General features: G+C 27.7%; 1 protein-coding gene across 1 annotated transcript; it reads left to right on the top strand.

Annotated features, from left to right (window-relative positions):
- Positions 1-13,931: 13,931 nt before the first annotated feature.
- Positions 13,932-15,522, top strand: LOC113377524 (DNA repair protein complementing XP-A cells homolog). The gene is made up of 5 exons (XM_026617874.1): positions 13,932-14,274; positions 14,357-14,593; positions 14,654-14,819; positions 15,126-15,243; positions 15,306-15,522. The coding sequence occupies exons 1-5, from the start codon at positions 14,156-14,158 to the stop codon at positions 15,458-15,460; spliced, it is 795 nt and encodes a 264-aa protein (XP_026473659.1). The 5' UTR covers positions 13,932-14,155; the 3' UTR covers positions 15,461-15,522.
- Positions 15,523-16,343: the final 821 nt, after the last annotated feature.

The following is a 16,343-nucleotide window of genomic DNA, read 5'->3' as shown; positions in this document are numbered from 1 at the left end:
AAAAAATTTTGGTCCAAAAAATTTTGGGAAAAAAACTTTCGTCAAAAAAATTTTGGTCCAAAAAATTTTTGAAAAAAAATTTTGGTCCAAAAAATTTTGGGAAAAAAAATGTTGGTCAAAAAAAATTTTGGTCAAAAAAATTTGGGTCAAAAAAAAGGTTGGTCAAAAAAAATTTTGAAAAAAAATTTTTGGTCGAAAAAATTTTGGTCCAAAAAATTTTGGTTCAATAATTTTCAAAAAAAAATTTTGGTCAATAAAATTTTTGGACAAAAAAATTTTGACAAAAAAAATTTTTGTCCAAAAAATTTTGGGAAAAAAATTTTTGTCAAAAAAATTTTTGAAAAAAATTTTGGTCCAAAAAATTTTGGTTCAAAAAATTTTGGAAAAAAAATTTTGGTCAAAAAAATTTTTGGACAAAAAAATTTTGACAAAAAAAATTTTGGTCCAACAAATTTCGGGAAAAAAATTTTTGGTCAAAAAAATTTTAGAAAAAAAATTTTTGGTCGAAAAAATTTTGGTTCAAAAAATTTTGGTTCAAAAAATTTTTGGACAAAAAAATTTTGACAAAAAAAATTTTGGTCCAAAAATTTTGGAAAAAAAATTTTCGTCAAAAAAATTTTGGTCAAAAAAATTTTTGAAAAAAAATTTTGGTCAAAAAAATTTTTGAAAAAAAATTTTGGGAAAAAAAATTTTGGGAAAAAAAATTTTGGGAAAAAAAATGTTGGTCAAAAAAATTTTTGAAAAAAATCTTTGGTAAAAAAATTTTGGTCCAAAAAATTTTGGAAAAAAAATTTTGGAAAAAAAATTTTTGAAGAAAAATTTTTGAAAAAAAATTTTTGGTCATAAAAATTTTGGTCCAAAAAATTTTGGTTCAATAATTTTCGAAAAAAAATTTTGGTTCAATAATTTTCGAAAAAAAATTTTGGTTCAATAATTTTCGAAAAAAAATTTTGGTCAATAACATTTTTGGACAAAAAAATTTTGACAAAAAAAATTTTGACAAAAAAAATTTTGGGAAAAAAATTTTCGTCAAAAAAATTTTGGTCAAAAAAAGTTTTGAAAAAAAATTTTGGGAAAAAAAATTTTGGGAAAAAAAATTTTGGGAAAAAAAATTTTGGGAAAAAAAATTTTGGTCAAAAAAATTTTTGAAAAAAATCTTTGGTAAAAAAAATTTTGGTCCAAAAAATTTTGGAAAAAAAATTTTGGAAAAAAAATTTTTGAAGAAAAATTTTTGAAAAAAAATTTTTGGTCATAAAAATTTTGGTCCAAAAAATTTTGGTTCAATAATTTTCGAAAAAAAATTTTGGTTCAATAATTTTCGAAAAAAAATTTTGGTTCAATAATTTTCGAAAAAAAATTTTGGTCAATAACATTTTTGGACAAAAAAATTTTGACAAAAAAAATTTTGACAAAAAAAATTTTGGGAAAAAAATTTTCGTCAAAAAAATTTTGGTCAAAAAAAGTTTTGAAAAAAAATTTTGGGAAGAAAAATTTTGGTCCAAAAAATGTTGGGAAAAAAAATGTTGGTCAAAAAAATTCTTGGTCAAAAAAACTTTGGTCCAACAAATTTTGAGAAAATTTTGGAAAAAAATTTTTGGTTAAAAAAATGTTGGTCAAAAAAAATTTGGCCCAAAAAATTAAAAAAAAAAATTTTTGGTCCAAAAAATGAGCCGCTCAGTGCACACATCGACTAACTCCACTTTTTGAAAAAACTGAGATATTAGTGGGAAAGAACTTGGTATAATCATAACTTTTTATGATTAAAATAATTTTCCGGAATAATAAAGATTAGCACCGTTAAATGGCAATTTTTTTTTGGCCATTGAATAATAAGTAATTTATTTCAGAAGCCATTTCGATTAACTCCATACTCTAATGTAAATCGTTTCAGTATACGTATATTCGGATTCGTGTACCGGGCAAAACAGAAATATTAAAACCGTCTTAAGTTTATTGAAACTTATTCAAAGCACGAAAATCAAAGCTAAATCAATTGAAATGAAATTTTTGGTAAGTGGACACAGCTATTTGCCCAATGACTCGGATTTTTCCATTATTGAGTCATGTGCGAAAAAAAAATCAAAACATTTTTTCACCAGATGATTGGTATCATATAATCAAAACATGTAAAAAGAAAGCGCCATTCCATCTAATCCAAATGACTCACCAAGATTTTTTGTCAACAAAACCTTTAGAACAGTCTATCATTAACAGAAAAGTAACCGCCACAGGGCTTCCAGTAAATTGGCTTAAAATGCGCTGGATAAAGTTAGCAAGGTCCAAACCCTATCTCATACAATTCAAATGTGACTATAATGAAGATACAGAATTTCAAACCATTAATATAAGAAAATATTTAGTGGGTAAACTGCAAAGTTTGAAAAATATAGATCAGCCTTTATTATATCCTAAAGGTAGAACTGTGACAAGGGAAAAACGGAGAGACATGATGGACCTGCTAAAATTCATTCCTCCTGTTAAACACGATTACTATAAGAACTTGTCAACAAATCGAAATGTCGAATCCTCGCATACAGCTGATGAAGAAAACATTATTTATAATATTGCTGAATTATCCCAAAGAATAATGCCGCCGACATAAAACTGCTATGAATTAATTACAAAAATTATATTATAACAGAACTGACAACATACATTTTTATGGAAAAGCTGTGATAAAAATGTATAATAACTAACTTTTTCTGTAATAAAAAAACTTAAAAATGTAAAGACTTAATTTAACTTTATTACTTTTTTCAGTTGCCAAATCGATTAACTCCACCAGTCACATAAAAACTATAACATTACTGACGATTGTTTGTTGGCTATTCTTTCTTATTAATTTTATACACCGTTAGATGAAAGCTATATCTGCAATTATGCATTCTACATTATATATTTGACTTCATATTATCAGGGAAATTTTAAAAAACAATATACATTTCATCATCGCGTTTCTCAACTTTTTGTATTATGGAGTTAATCGATGTGTGCACTGGGCGGCTCATATATCAAAGTGGATTTCCGATTGCTACCGCCGCTCGGTGTTTACTGGGTTCTCACTCGCTCACACATACTTAACACACCATGCAACATGTAACATGCAACATGCAACATGCAACACACACAACACACAAAACTGACAGCCCCCCCATTGTTAAAACGACCTCGAGAGGCGAATGGAAGAAATCTGTCCGGCATTTGATGCATATTAAACCGCTTCTTGTGATTTTAATAAAATATTTCATTACTTTGCTTTGTCTATAAAATAACTTTGGACTCATGTTGATAGAAATACTTTACTTTCGATGCAAGTAACATAACTTGAACATAACTTAACACTAAACATACCATAACGGGTCAAATGACCCATTTGGAACTTTTGCATTGAAAATGCACGTATAATTTCATTGCGTTTGCACATTTGACTTCATGACTTTTTTTAAGTAATTAAAGTAAAGTTATAAACATTTTTTTTCTTGTTTTGTTTTGTTTATTCTGAGTAATCCTTCTTGTATACCGATATCTACCACAATGGGTCATTTGACCCGGAGAGAAAATTTTGGTTTAAGAGATTGTCGAGTCATATTTGTAGTCAGTAAGTTGCAAATTCTTCTAAACACTGTTACGTAAATTAGTTTAACGAAAATAGCTCAGAGTAATTTCAAGAAAATATCAAATTTTAGATAGAAAATAGGTTTTTATTGTTAGAAAAAGTGGTAGAAATTAAAAGTCTTGGTAAGTACCTAGCTTATATTTTATTTTGAAGCAAACAGACAGTACAAGTTATTAGAAGATATAAATAATATTGGCGAAGAGTTTCAGAAATTAGTGAAGATGAATTTTCTGAAAATGAAGAAATATTGGTTGAAAATAAAAATGAGTTTGATTCAACAGATACTGACGATGAAGAGGAAAATATTGTGAATATATGTAGTGGCCGAAAAAGAATAAGATTACTCTCAGATTCGGAAAAAAGTGAAGTAGAAATAAATGAACAAGATATTGCGAATGATGGATCTGTTTGGCAAGTAGGTATCACACCTGGAAAAGCACCACTTCATAACATTTTCAAGCAAGAAGTAGGCCCAACAGGATATGCAAAACGTTATATAATGGAAGGTAAAGTTATTACTGCATTTTCATTGACAATTGATCACCGTATTATGAACCATATAAGAACATGCACAATAGAAGAAGCAAAGAGAGTGTTAGGTTCTGATTGGAGTTTATCTAAAAAAAATTAGATGCATTTATTGCAATTTTATATGCTCGAGCTGCATATAGAGCAAATAATTTGAATATTTCCTTTTTGTGGAATCTTCCTGATTAGCCTCTCCAAGTTTTTTTCGATATCTTTGATTTAGCTGGCATAAATGCCTGGATTTTGTACAAGCAAACGACAGGAGAAAATATCTTGCGACAAGATTTTTTATCAAGCTAGCAGAAGAACTTGGCGCCGATTTTCGAGAAGTCCGTGAATAACCAAAACAAGAAACAAATACGAAAGTATCGTTGCCTAAGTCTACTACAGATGCTTATAAACGTATGAGATGTCAAATAGGATACTGTAAAAAAAATAAAACCAACAAAATTTGCTCTAAATGTAAAAAATATGTTTGCGGAAAATGTACAATGGACACAATTATACGTAAAAAATGCGATTAACTATGAATTAAAAAAAATTATTTTTGCTTTTGTAATAGAAATGCTCAACATACTATTTTGCTTAATTATAATAAATTTAATTTTTATTTTTATTTTCTTCCTAACATCCATATTTCATACATTCAAGCATGAAACATAGAGTCGGGTCATTTGACCCGCTATGGTAGAATTAGGTATATATCAAGTCTTGGTATGATTAGTGTTAATCACTTCTATTTATATACTAATAAATTTAATGTAATATAATATATTATTACGGAAGTAAATTGTCTTAGAATATTGCACATTGTATTGTTTTAATTATTCATGTAGTAATATATAATACATCATAAAATTGTCTGAATAAAGTCTTTGCACAATATGCAATACTTGAACAATTTTTAGTCGAAAAAATTTTGGTTCAAAAAATTTTGGAAAAAAAATTTTGGTCAAAAAAATTTTTGGACAATAAAATTTTGACAAAAAAATTTTGGTCAAAAAAATTTTTGGACAAAAAAATTTTGACAAAAAAAATTTTGGTCCAAAAAATTTTGGAAAAAAGATTTTCGTCAAAAAAATTTTGGTCAAAAAAATTTTTGAACAACTATTTTGGGAAAAAAAAATTTGGGAAAAAAAAATTTGGTCCAAAAAATTTTGGGAAAAAAAATGTTGGTCAAAAAAATTCTTGGTCAAAAAAACTTTGGTCCAACAAATTTTGAGAAAACAATTTTTGGTTCAAAAAATTTTGGAAAGAAAATTTTTGGTCAAAAAAATTTTGGTAAAATAACTTTTGGTCAGAAAAATTTTGGTCAAAAAAATTTTGGTCCAACAAATTTTGGAAAAAAATTTTTTGGTCAAAAAAATTATAGGAACAAAATTTTTTGTCCAACAAATTTTGGGAAAAAAAATTTTTGGTCAAAAAAATATTGGTCCAAAAAATTTTGAAAAAAAAATTTTTGGTCTAAAAAATTTTAGTCCAACAAATTTTGGAAAAAAAAATTTTGGAAAAAAAAATCTTGGAAAAAAAAATTTTGGTCCAACAAATTTCGGGAAAAAAATTTTTGGTCAAAAAAATTTTAGAAAAAAAATTTTGGGTCAAAAAAATTTTGGTCAAAAAAAATTTTAGTCAAAAATATTTTGGTCAAAACAAACAATTTGATCCAATAAATTTTGGGAAAAAAATTTTTGGTCACAAAAATTTTGATCCAACAAATTTTGAGAAAAAAATTTTTGGGCAAAAAATTTGACAAAAAAATTTTTGGTCCAAAAAACTTTGGGAAAAAAATTTTCGTCAAAAAAGTTTTGGTCAAAAAAATTTTGGCCCAAAAAAAATTTGGGTCAAAAAAATGTTGGTCAAAAAAATTTTTGAAAAAAAATCTTTGTTAAAAAAAATTTTGGTCCAAAAAATTTTGGAAAAAAAATTTTGACCCAAAAAAATTTGGAAAAAAAATTTTTGAACAAAAAAATTTTGGTTAGAAAAATTTTGGTCAAAAAAATTTTTGGGCAAAAAAATTTTTGCAAAAAAATTTTTGCAAAAAAATTTTGGTCTAAAAAATTTTGGGAAAAAATTTTGGTCAAAAAAATTTGTGGACAAAAAAATTTTGGCAAAAAAAATTTTGGAAAAAAAATTTTGGTCAAAAAAATTTTTGAAAAAAAATCTTTGGTAAAAAAAATTTTGGTCAAAAAAATTTTTGAAAAAAAATCTTTGGTAAAAAAAATTTTGGTCCAAAAAATTTTGGAAAAAAAATTTTGGTCAAAAAAATTTTTGGACAAAAAAATTTTTGCAAAAAAAATTTTGGTCCAAAAAATTTTGGGAAAAAAATTTTGTTCCAACAAATTTCGGGAAAAAAATTTTTGGTCAAAAAAATTTTAGAAAAAAAATTTTGGGTCAAAAAAATTTTGGTCAAAAAAAATTTTAGTCAAAAATATTTTGGTCAAAACAAACAATTTGATCCAATAAATTTTGGGAAAAAAATTTTTGGTCACAAAAATTTTGATCCAACAAATTTTGAGAAAAAAATTTTTGGGCAAAAAATTTGACAAAAAAATTTTTGGTCCAAAAAACTTTGGGAAAAAAATTTTCGTCAAAAAAGTTTTGGTCAAAAAAATTTTTGAAAAAAAATCTTGGGAAAAAAAATTTTGGCCCAAAAAAAATTTGGGTCAAAAAAATGTTGGTCAAAAAAATTTTTGAAAAAAAATCTTTGTTAAAAAAAATTTTGGTCCAAAAAATTTTGGAAAAAAAATTTTGACCCAAAAAAATTTGGAAAAAAAATTTTTGAACAAAAAAATTTTGGTTAGAAAAATTTTGGTCAAAAAAATTTTTGGGCAAAAAAATTTTTGCAAAAAAATTTTTGCAAAAAAATTTTTGCAAAAAAAATTTTGGTCTAAAAAATTTTGGGAAAAAATTTTGGTCAAAAAAATTTGTGGACGAAAAAATTTTGGCAAAAAAAATTTTGAAAAAAAAATTTTGGTCAAAAAAATTTTTGAAAAAAAATCTTTGGTAAAAAAAATTTTGGTCAAAAAAATTTTTGAAAAAAAATCTTTGGTAAAAAAAATTTTGGTCCAAAAAATTTTGGAAAAAAAATTTTGGTCAAAAAAATTTTTGGACAAAAAAATTTTTGCAAAAAAAATTTTGGTCCAAAAAATTTTGGGAAAAAAATTTTGGTCAAAAAAATTTTTGAAAAAAAATTTTGATCCAACAAATTTTGGAAAAAAAATTTTTGAACAAAAAAATTTTGGTTAGAAAAATTTTGGTCAAAAACATTTTTGGATAAAAAAATTTTTGCAAAAAAAATTTTGGTCCAAAAAATTATGGGAAAAAAACTTTGGTCAAAAAAATTTTGATCCAACAAATTTTGAGAAAAAAATTTTTGGGCAAAAAAATTTTGGTCAAAAAAATTTTCGGAAAAAAATTTTGGCTCAAAAAATTTTGGCCCAAAAAAAATTTGGGTCAAATAAATGTTGGTCAAAAAATCTTTGGTAAAAAAAATTTTGGTCCAAAAAATTTTGGTCAAAAAAATTTTGACCCAAAAAATTTTTGAACAAAAAAATTTTGGTTAGAAAAATTTTGGTCAAAAAATTTTTTGGACAAAAAAATTTTTGCAAAAAAAATTTTGGTCCAAAATATTTTGGGAAAAAAATTTTCGTCAAAAAAATTTTTGAAAAAAAAATTTTGGTCTAAAAAATTTTGGGAAAAAAAATGTTGGTCAAAAAAAATTTTGGTCAAAAAAATTTGGGTCAAAAAAATGTTGGTCAAAAAAATTTTTGAAAAAAAATTTTTGGTCGAAAAAAGTTTGGTCCAAAAAATTTTGGTTCAAAAAATTTTGGAAAAAAAATTTTGGTCAAAAAGATTTTGACAAAAGAAATTTTGGTCCAACAAATTTTGAGAAAATTTTGGAAAAAAATTTTTGGTTAAAAAAATTTTGGTCAAAAAAAATTTGGCCCAAAAAATTTAAAAAAAAAATTTTTGGTCCAAAAAATATTGAAAAAAAAATTTTTGGTCAAAAAATTTTAGTCAAAAAAATTTTTGGAAAAACAAATTTTGGTCAAAAATATTTGGTTAAAAAAAAAAAAAAATTTGGGTCAAAAAAATGTTGGTCAACAAAATGTTTGAAAAAAAATTTTGGGAAAAAAATTTTTGAAAAAAAAATTTTGGTTAAAAAAATTTTGGTCAAAAAAAATTTGGCCCAAAAAATTTTAAAAAAAAATTTTTGGTCCAAAAAATATTGAAAAAAAAATTTTTGAACAAAAAAATTTTGGTTAGAAAAATTTTAGTCAAAAAAATTTTGACAATGGTCCAAAAAATTGTGGGAAAAAAATTTTCGTCAAAAAAATTTTGGTCAAAAAAATTTTTGAAAAAAAATTTTGGTCCAAAAAATTTTGGGAAAAAAAATGTTGGTCAAAAAAAATTTTGGTCAAAAAAATTTGGGTCAAAAAAATGTTGGTCAAAAAAATTTTTGAAAAAAAATTTTTGGTCGAAAAAATTTTGGTTCAAAAAATTTTGGTCAAAAAAATTTTTGGACAAAAAAATTTTGACAAAAAAAAATTTGGTCCAAAAAATTTTGGAAAAAAATTTTGGTCAAAAAAATTTTTGAAAAAAAAATTTGGAAAAAAATTTTGGTCCAAAAAAATTTGGGAAAAAAAAATTGGGAAAAAAATTCTTGGTCAAAAAAATTCTTGGTCAAAAAAACTTTGGTCCAACAAATTTTGAGAAAACAATTTTTGGTCCAAAAAATTTTGGGAAAAAAATTTTTGGTCAAAAAAATTTTGGTAAAATAACTTTTGGTCAGAAAAATTTTGGTCAAAAAAATTTTGGTCATGGTCCAAAACATTTTTTGAGAAAAAAATTGGGAAAAAAATGTCGGGGAAAAAAATTTTGCGAAAAAAAATTTTGGGAAAAAAAATTTGGGGAAGAAATTTTTGGAAGAAAATTAATTATTACATATCTAAAGACTATATAACTTTGCTTTTTACCGTATATATTATAGCAGCAAGGTGTTCATTATCAGCAGCAGCAAAGTCCACAAGAAGTTCATCATCATGGAAAAGCATTATCATCAGCAGCAAAGTCTGGAAGGAGTTCATCATCTCATCGAAAAGCATCATCAGCAGCAAAGCCTGAGCGGAATTCATTATCTTTAGATCCTTTAAATAATAAATAGAGTCAATAATTTTTAAATCAACCTTTTAAATGAGAAGCAAAATCTTAAATAATAAACAAAGGTTGATAATAAACAATGAATATTTAATAAATTGCTATACATTAAAGAGTATACAGCATATCTGAAACATATATGGTATTATGTGATATATATTCTTTGTGGATCAATGCAATCAACTGATTTCATATAAGTAATATTTTGTTCATTTGCAAACCCCACGGATACACCACTTCACTTTTATCTGCCGATTTGCGTAACACTGCACAAATTCTTTACAACGACACCATGGAAATATTACATTGACTTTGTTTTTAGACTGTCAGAATGCATCTTACGATTTTTGTTATCTGCAAGAAATAAAAAGTTTATTTTGAAAGTTGCTAAAATGTAACATTATAGTCAAATTATTTGATATCAAGTATTTATAACAATTTGTATGAAAAATAAAACATCGCACTATACTGAAAGATTTTCTCACGAAGTGCATTAAACACAAAAAATTAAATGTCTTTGATTACTTGAAAATTGTTTTAATTCACTAATTCCTTTTAATGGTTACATTAAGAAATGTTCTAAAATTCAAGTACATATTATTTTATTGTACCTCGCATTCGTATGCTACATTTTCTCTGCCACTTGCTTCATAGATTCGCTGAGTCATACTTCCACGTTATAATTGCACAGCTTCTTGTCAGAGGTGGTAATCTATATAAACAACTAGTAAGGTTTCAGCAATTTGCCTTAATGTAATTAAACGGACTTATTGTTAGAATGAATATATTTTATTTCAAATGCCTCAATTTTTTGTTTGCAAAATACATGCACAATTTTAAATAGTTCATGTAGTATCAACTATACAAATATAGAAAGTATTAAAAAAAAATATTACAGACGTGGGATTCGAACCCGATCAAGTTTTGACTTTCTTATACTTTGCTAAACCCGTATATTTTTCTGCAAATGTTAGAAAATCTTGTCTATTTATTAATAATTGTATATTATCTAAATTATGTAAATATGTTCTATTGATATATTTTATTATTTATATTTGATTAATGCTTAAATATTAATTTTATTTCATTTTTGAAAATGTTTTTAATATATATGAAAATATATTTTTATGAGTATGTTTTGTTATCATTTCACATATTAAAATTTCAGATTTATTGTAACAATATTATATATAAATTTATCATAGAATTAAACTTAAGAATTTGGATTTATCTAGAATTGAACCTAGGGATAAACTTTCATACTACACTCGTCGCGCCTCTATAGCAGGAGCGGTAAATTAAAATTAAAATAATCAAAAAGCGGTCCTGTTTGCCATCTATTTATACTTGTTTAAATATGGTTGCACCCATAGATGTAATTGTAATATTAATGGCCGATTAAACTCATTGTTAATAAAGACGTCGACAATTTAGAGAAATCGACAATGAAAATCCACCAGCAATATAATAAAAGTGTACACTGAATGCCTCTTATCATACCTTTCAAATGCCATTCGATTAGCCGCTCGTGACTGCTAACGGGCACTCCATTTTTCCATTTTCAAACAAGAACTTTTATACGATGCCAAGGAACGCGTTGACAATTTGAACTAAGTTTGTACTTGCACTTGCACAAGCCGTATGTTTTTTTAGAAGTCACCCAATACGAAATATTTCTTGCACCACAATTAACATAAAATATTCCTAAAATACTCACTTCTTAAAGAGGTCTTTCTTTTTGCCATGTGTTTCTAATGGAGTCTCAAAATAAAAAGAACTAAAATGCTCTTAACAAATTCTGACAGGTCGCTCGATGCAATATTATTATATTGACTTGGGATGCAATATGCAATAGATGTATATAAAGATGTGAATGAACAGTAGCGCCAATTTTAAATTTAAATTTTGACTAACTATGAATATAGGGGTCATGGCCGGCAATCTCCGAACAAATGTCTGTATTCTGTATCTGGGTTTTAGTTAGAGCTGCTCTCGCTAGTAGCACTTGTTTTCGTGAATATCGAATTTTTGCAGAAATAATTCAAATTGAAAATTTCTTGTCAGTGATTTTGGTGATTTGTCAAAACTCGACGATATAATAAATGCTTGTTAAACCTATAAAATAATTAATATATCAAATTGCAGAATTTTACAATGCAGAAATACTAAGAAAAACGCAATAGTTGTATGTTTCCTACTAGAATCGATGTAGTATGTAAAATGATTAATAATATTTACGGGCCTTCAAAAATAAGTAAGTATTTTTATCAATATGCATACTTCAAAATACTTGCATCTACTACTACTAGTCTGATATAAGTTTTTATCATAGCATAATAACTGAGACATTTAACAATGCTAGAAATTTTAAGGTTATAAATATTGAAGAATAAAATTGCCGTCAGACTAACCAACTCAATGAAAGGTAAGTTTTTAAGAATTATTTTAGTACTAATAATAAAGGTTTATAATAAATAATTTAACATTGTTTTTTTTCAGCAGTTTTTCTCTTGGAAGTAGTTATAAAACGGGTTTACCAAACACAAGTATTGATATGAGCCGAATAAGCAGGGAAAAACATTAAGAAAGAAATTACAAGCAAGTCTGAAACATGCTGAAATATTTGCTGATCTCTCACTGACATTGAACAATAGTGCTCATAATTATATATTAAGTCGGCTAAGAGAAGATACTGAACTATTAAATGGAAGGAAATTCATGCTTGATGATAAAATTCTAGCTAGTGCAAAGGGTAGATTAGGTTTGGCTATGTTCCATGAAAAATTTGTGAGTAGCGATAGTTGCAAAACAAAAAATATTACAGACGTGGAATTCGAACCCGATCAGTTTTGACTTTCTTATCTACTAACGCGAACGAAAATTGCAGTGACGCGCCAACCAACAAGTGCCTAAACTTTGGCCACACTTCGTACACGTGCGACATGCGCTGCAGGTGCATAAAATGCACAAACGTGCACCCACCGGGAGTGTGCACGAAACCATCAAACGAAGAACCAAAATGCGTGAACTGACAAGACGACCACCCGGCTAACTACTCCAAATGCTCTGCTCTAATCAATTATAGAGCTAAAAAAGATAAAGATGCGCAAAAGAGACAAATTGCATACAGGCCAGCGCCAGCGCCAGCGCCAACACCTGCGCCGATGACGAGGAGCTTCTCGTCAGCTTTACAACCCAACAATGATGGCCATAACAACAGATCTGCCTTTCCTGAACTCCCGGTATCATCATCACTACGTACACCGCCGGCCTCCCAGAATGCATCGTCAAAGATCCAGCCAACACCAGAACCGATCAGGCCAGCATCCTCACGAATCCCGCCTACCACCAGCCAGTCCGATCCAGACCTGAGTACACCAGATGGACTTTTTAGTGCTATTGGTGAGATCAGGAAGTTTTTTGCGGATCCTGAGGTAAAACAAGTTTTCAGTGAGCTTTATAAACTGACAAAGACATTGAACACAAATATGACTTACAATGACAAATATACAACTATAATTAACTTTTTAACGACATGTCCATAAATCACACACGCAACATACACATAATGCACTTCAACTCCAACAGACTCAAAAACAACGTAGACGAACTGAAACAGACTATTACAAAATATGACCTGGATATTGTACTAATTAACGAGACACACCTGAAACCTACGGACAGACTTTACATAAACAACTACAAAGTATACAGGAACGACAGACCGACAAACTCACGCGGATGGGAGGCACTGTGATATTGATCAAGTCTAATATCAGACACGAGCAGGTGTCAACCTGACAGCGGGCGGTTCTGAAATAACAACTATCAATGTATACAAAAGAGGTCAAAAAGTAACTATAATATCAATTTACATCCCGGCCAGCGGACTGCAACTGACGGACGTACAAAACCTACTTGACTCAAATACACACGTCTTAATGGCAGGAGGCTTTAACGCGCAGCATACATCATGGAACTGCAACTACAACAACGTGAACGGAAATCGACATTAGGAATATCTGACCGAACACAACTCCACGGACGCACAACTACATTATCCTGTCCACAGCACGATCGAGTTGGCCTTGACAAAAAATCTACACGTAACATCCGAACCCATAACTAGAACTCTGACCATAACCCTGTTTTTATGACTATCTCTGACTCGACGTCGACCATACTCCAGAACGCAACATTTTAGATTATTCCAGAGCCAACTGGCCACTTTTTAGAGACATTAGTACAGACAATATACGACACACGATACCCATAGAGACCAATACAGACATAGAGGAGGCTGTGACACATCTGAACGAAAATTGCAGTGACGCGCCAACCAACTGTACTCTTTGTACTTTTTCAACTCTCCCGATTGATTAAATGTCATATGTCTTATGGTTTATTTCAATATTATAATGGAAATTGTGATGGCTGATAATTTTGTTCGGCAATGAATGATCGCTAACTTAGGCATGTGACGTCACATATCCGCCTATGTTTGAACACTTTTTACAACGGAAAACATATGAGGTCTAGAAGTCCATGTAGTGTAATGTCTATGGCCAGGGCTCTCAGAACGAAAATAATGCGATAAAGACACGTCTGATCTATATAATATATAGGATAAGGTCTATGCGATTTTGTTTATTTACCTTTGTACGTGCTCATGTCAGAAGCCTAGAAAATGCAGAATAAATTAAACGTAGATAAGGAAATTAAACTTATAGTTTAGTAAGCAACTTTTTACACGGAAAAATTTTGTTTTATATATTGGCCACACTCACTGTGTTAAACCATGCTCACTAGAATACTCTGCTAACTATACGGACATTTTAAATCTATATAATAAAAATGTCAGCATTTGATAATAAGCCTCTAACAGATGCACAAAAAGCAAGAATAGAACGAAATAGGGAGAAGGCGTTATTACTAAAACAAACCAGGCTACTACCACATCCATCAGCTGATATGTAAGATTATCTTGCTTCCTTTAATCAAATAAATTATTGCAACTGACGTTTTACTGTTAAAAGTCAATTAAAAATATTTTAGCAATGCTGAATTAGTTGAGAAAACAACAGTAAAAGTTTCAGGAAGTAGATTTATTGATTCTGGTGGTGGTTTCTTACTTGAGGAATTTGACAATACTGATAAAAATAAATTAAAGATATCTGAAGAATTAGTTTTGCATTTACCTGTAGCATACAAAAACTGTTTGGAATGTAATGAAAAGTTTGCAGAATCATACTTGTTCACTCACTTTGATTATCATGTTTGTGATAACTGCAGGTAAACTATGGTTTATTTTTTGGAGTACCAATGGATTACTATTATAATTTTTATATGCAGAGACAGTGAAGACAAACACTCCTTGATTACTAGAACCGATGCAAAAAATGAATATTTACTGAAAGATTGTGACTTAGATAAGCGCGAACCTCTACTTAAATATATATCTCGAAAAAATCCACATAATCCTAGATGGGGTGATATGAAGTTGTACTTGCACTTACAAGTAATATTTTATTTTTTAATTATATATTGCTATAGTGTTAGGAAACTAAATTTGTCTGATAAGTAACATCATCTTCAGTACCGTAAATTTATTATACAGTATATTCAACAATATGTAACAATTTTATGTATGTATACAATAATACTCACCACTCAAATGATATGGTTAAAAATTTAGTGAATTATAAAAAAGAATTGTTCAGGTTAAGAAAATAGTTCATTGAATTTATCAAATTCTAACTTATCATAATTTATCTAATACAAGCTGCACACTGCAATATTTAATCATTTTAAAATCTCACTGTAGATTGAGAAACGTGCTTTAGAAGTTTGGGGATCTGAAGAACAGTTAATGCTGGAAAAAGAACAACGAGAAATTAATAGAGAAAAAACAAAAATGAAGAAATATAATAAGCAACTTAAGCGTAAGTCAATCTTTCAATATGTAATTTTAACTCACATTTGTTTTACTTTGAGATGATTCTAGAACTTAGAATGAACGTACGAAGCAGTCTATATAACAGAACTTCTGCATCTAGCCATACTCATGCTTTTGGGCCTGAAACTTACAATGCTGATGAAGATAACTATACACATAGTTGTACTACTTGTGAATATGTTGAAACTTTTGAAAAAATGTAACAATTTTTGCATAAATTGTATAATGGTTAACCACTTCAAATAAGAAATAAAAAGAAAATGCACACTGTTGTAATAATAAATTTCTCCAGAATGGTCTCGCATTTGACATGTATGTATAATTTATTCATTATATATGCTTTTTTAGTGCCCAGTCAAAACATTTTTCAACTAAATATAAAATCAGCAATCAAGTTTAATTCATAAGTTGATGTTTTAAAGTGAATTGAACTTATTCATTGCAAAATTAATAAATCATGAATAAACTTAATGAAACAGAAATAAAATAATAAATAATAATAAGCCAATTAAAAATGGTAAAACCAAGTAAATGTGTAATAAGTCAATTCCAAACCATATACTCAAATCAAAATCCTACATTCATTACTGACATTCAATTGGTACCAAACACAACATGTATAGAAGTAAATGATTTATATTTAAACACACTATTTAAATGTTCTAAAAATTTTGTTGGCAAATGTGTGAATATATCTCACATGGCACAAAGTGTAAAAATCATAAATCATTACAGAAAAAACAATATGCAAACTTTGATTTCAAGATTCAGAAACAAACAATTAAAAAAAAAAACTTGTAAATCTTAACTCAATATCCTTGATTAATAGTATTATAAGTCTTCAATTGAAAATCACTTATAAACTGAACCTGATGGTCTAAAAGATCACTGAGTCTGATTTTAAACTGTCTATGAAAAATATTTCATTTATTGTGCATTCATGGTTAATCACTGCTGCAACAGTGGCATCGAAGTATGATCACAGAACTTGAATAGGAGCAAGTTTTCAAATTTGTAGACTTTGCATAACATATATTAACTATATGCAGAAGTTATTCGTTGTATTTAGAATGCATAAAAGAAACA

This window comes from Ctenocephalides felis, unplaced genomic scaffold (assembly GCF_003426905.1).
Source record: "Ctenocephalides felis isolate EL2017-DRISC unplaced genomic scaffold, ASM342690v1 CF-g0.4_SCAFFOLD_01886, whole genome shotgun sequence".
Taxonomy (NCBI): Eukaryota; Metazoa; Arthropoda; class Insecta; order Siphonaptera; family Pulicidae; genus Ctenocephalides; species Ctenocephalides felis.
This window is presented reverse-complemented; position numbering and strand designations above follow the sequence as displayed.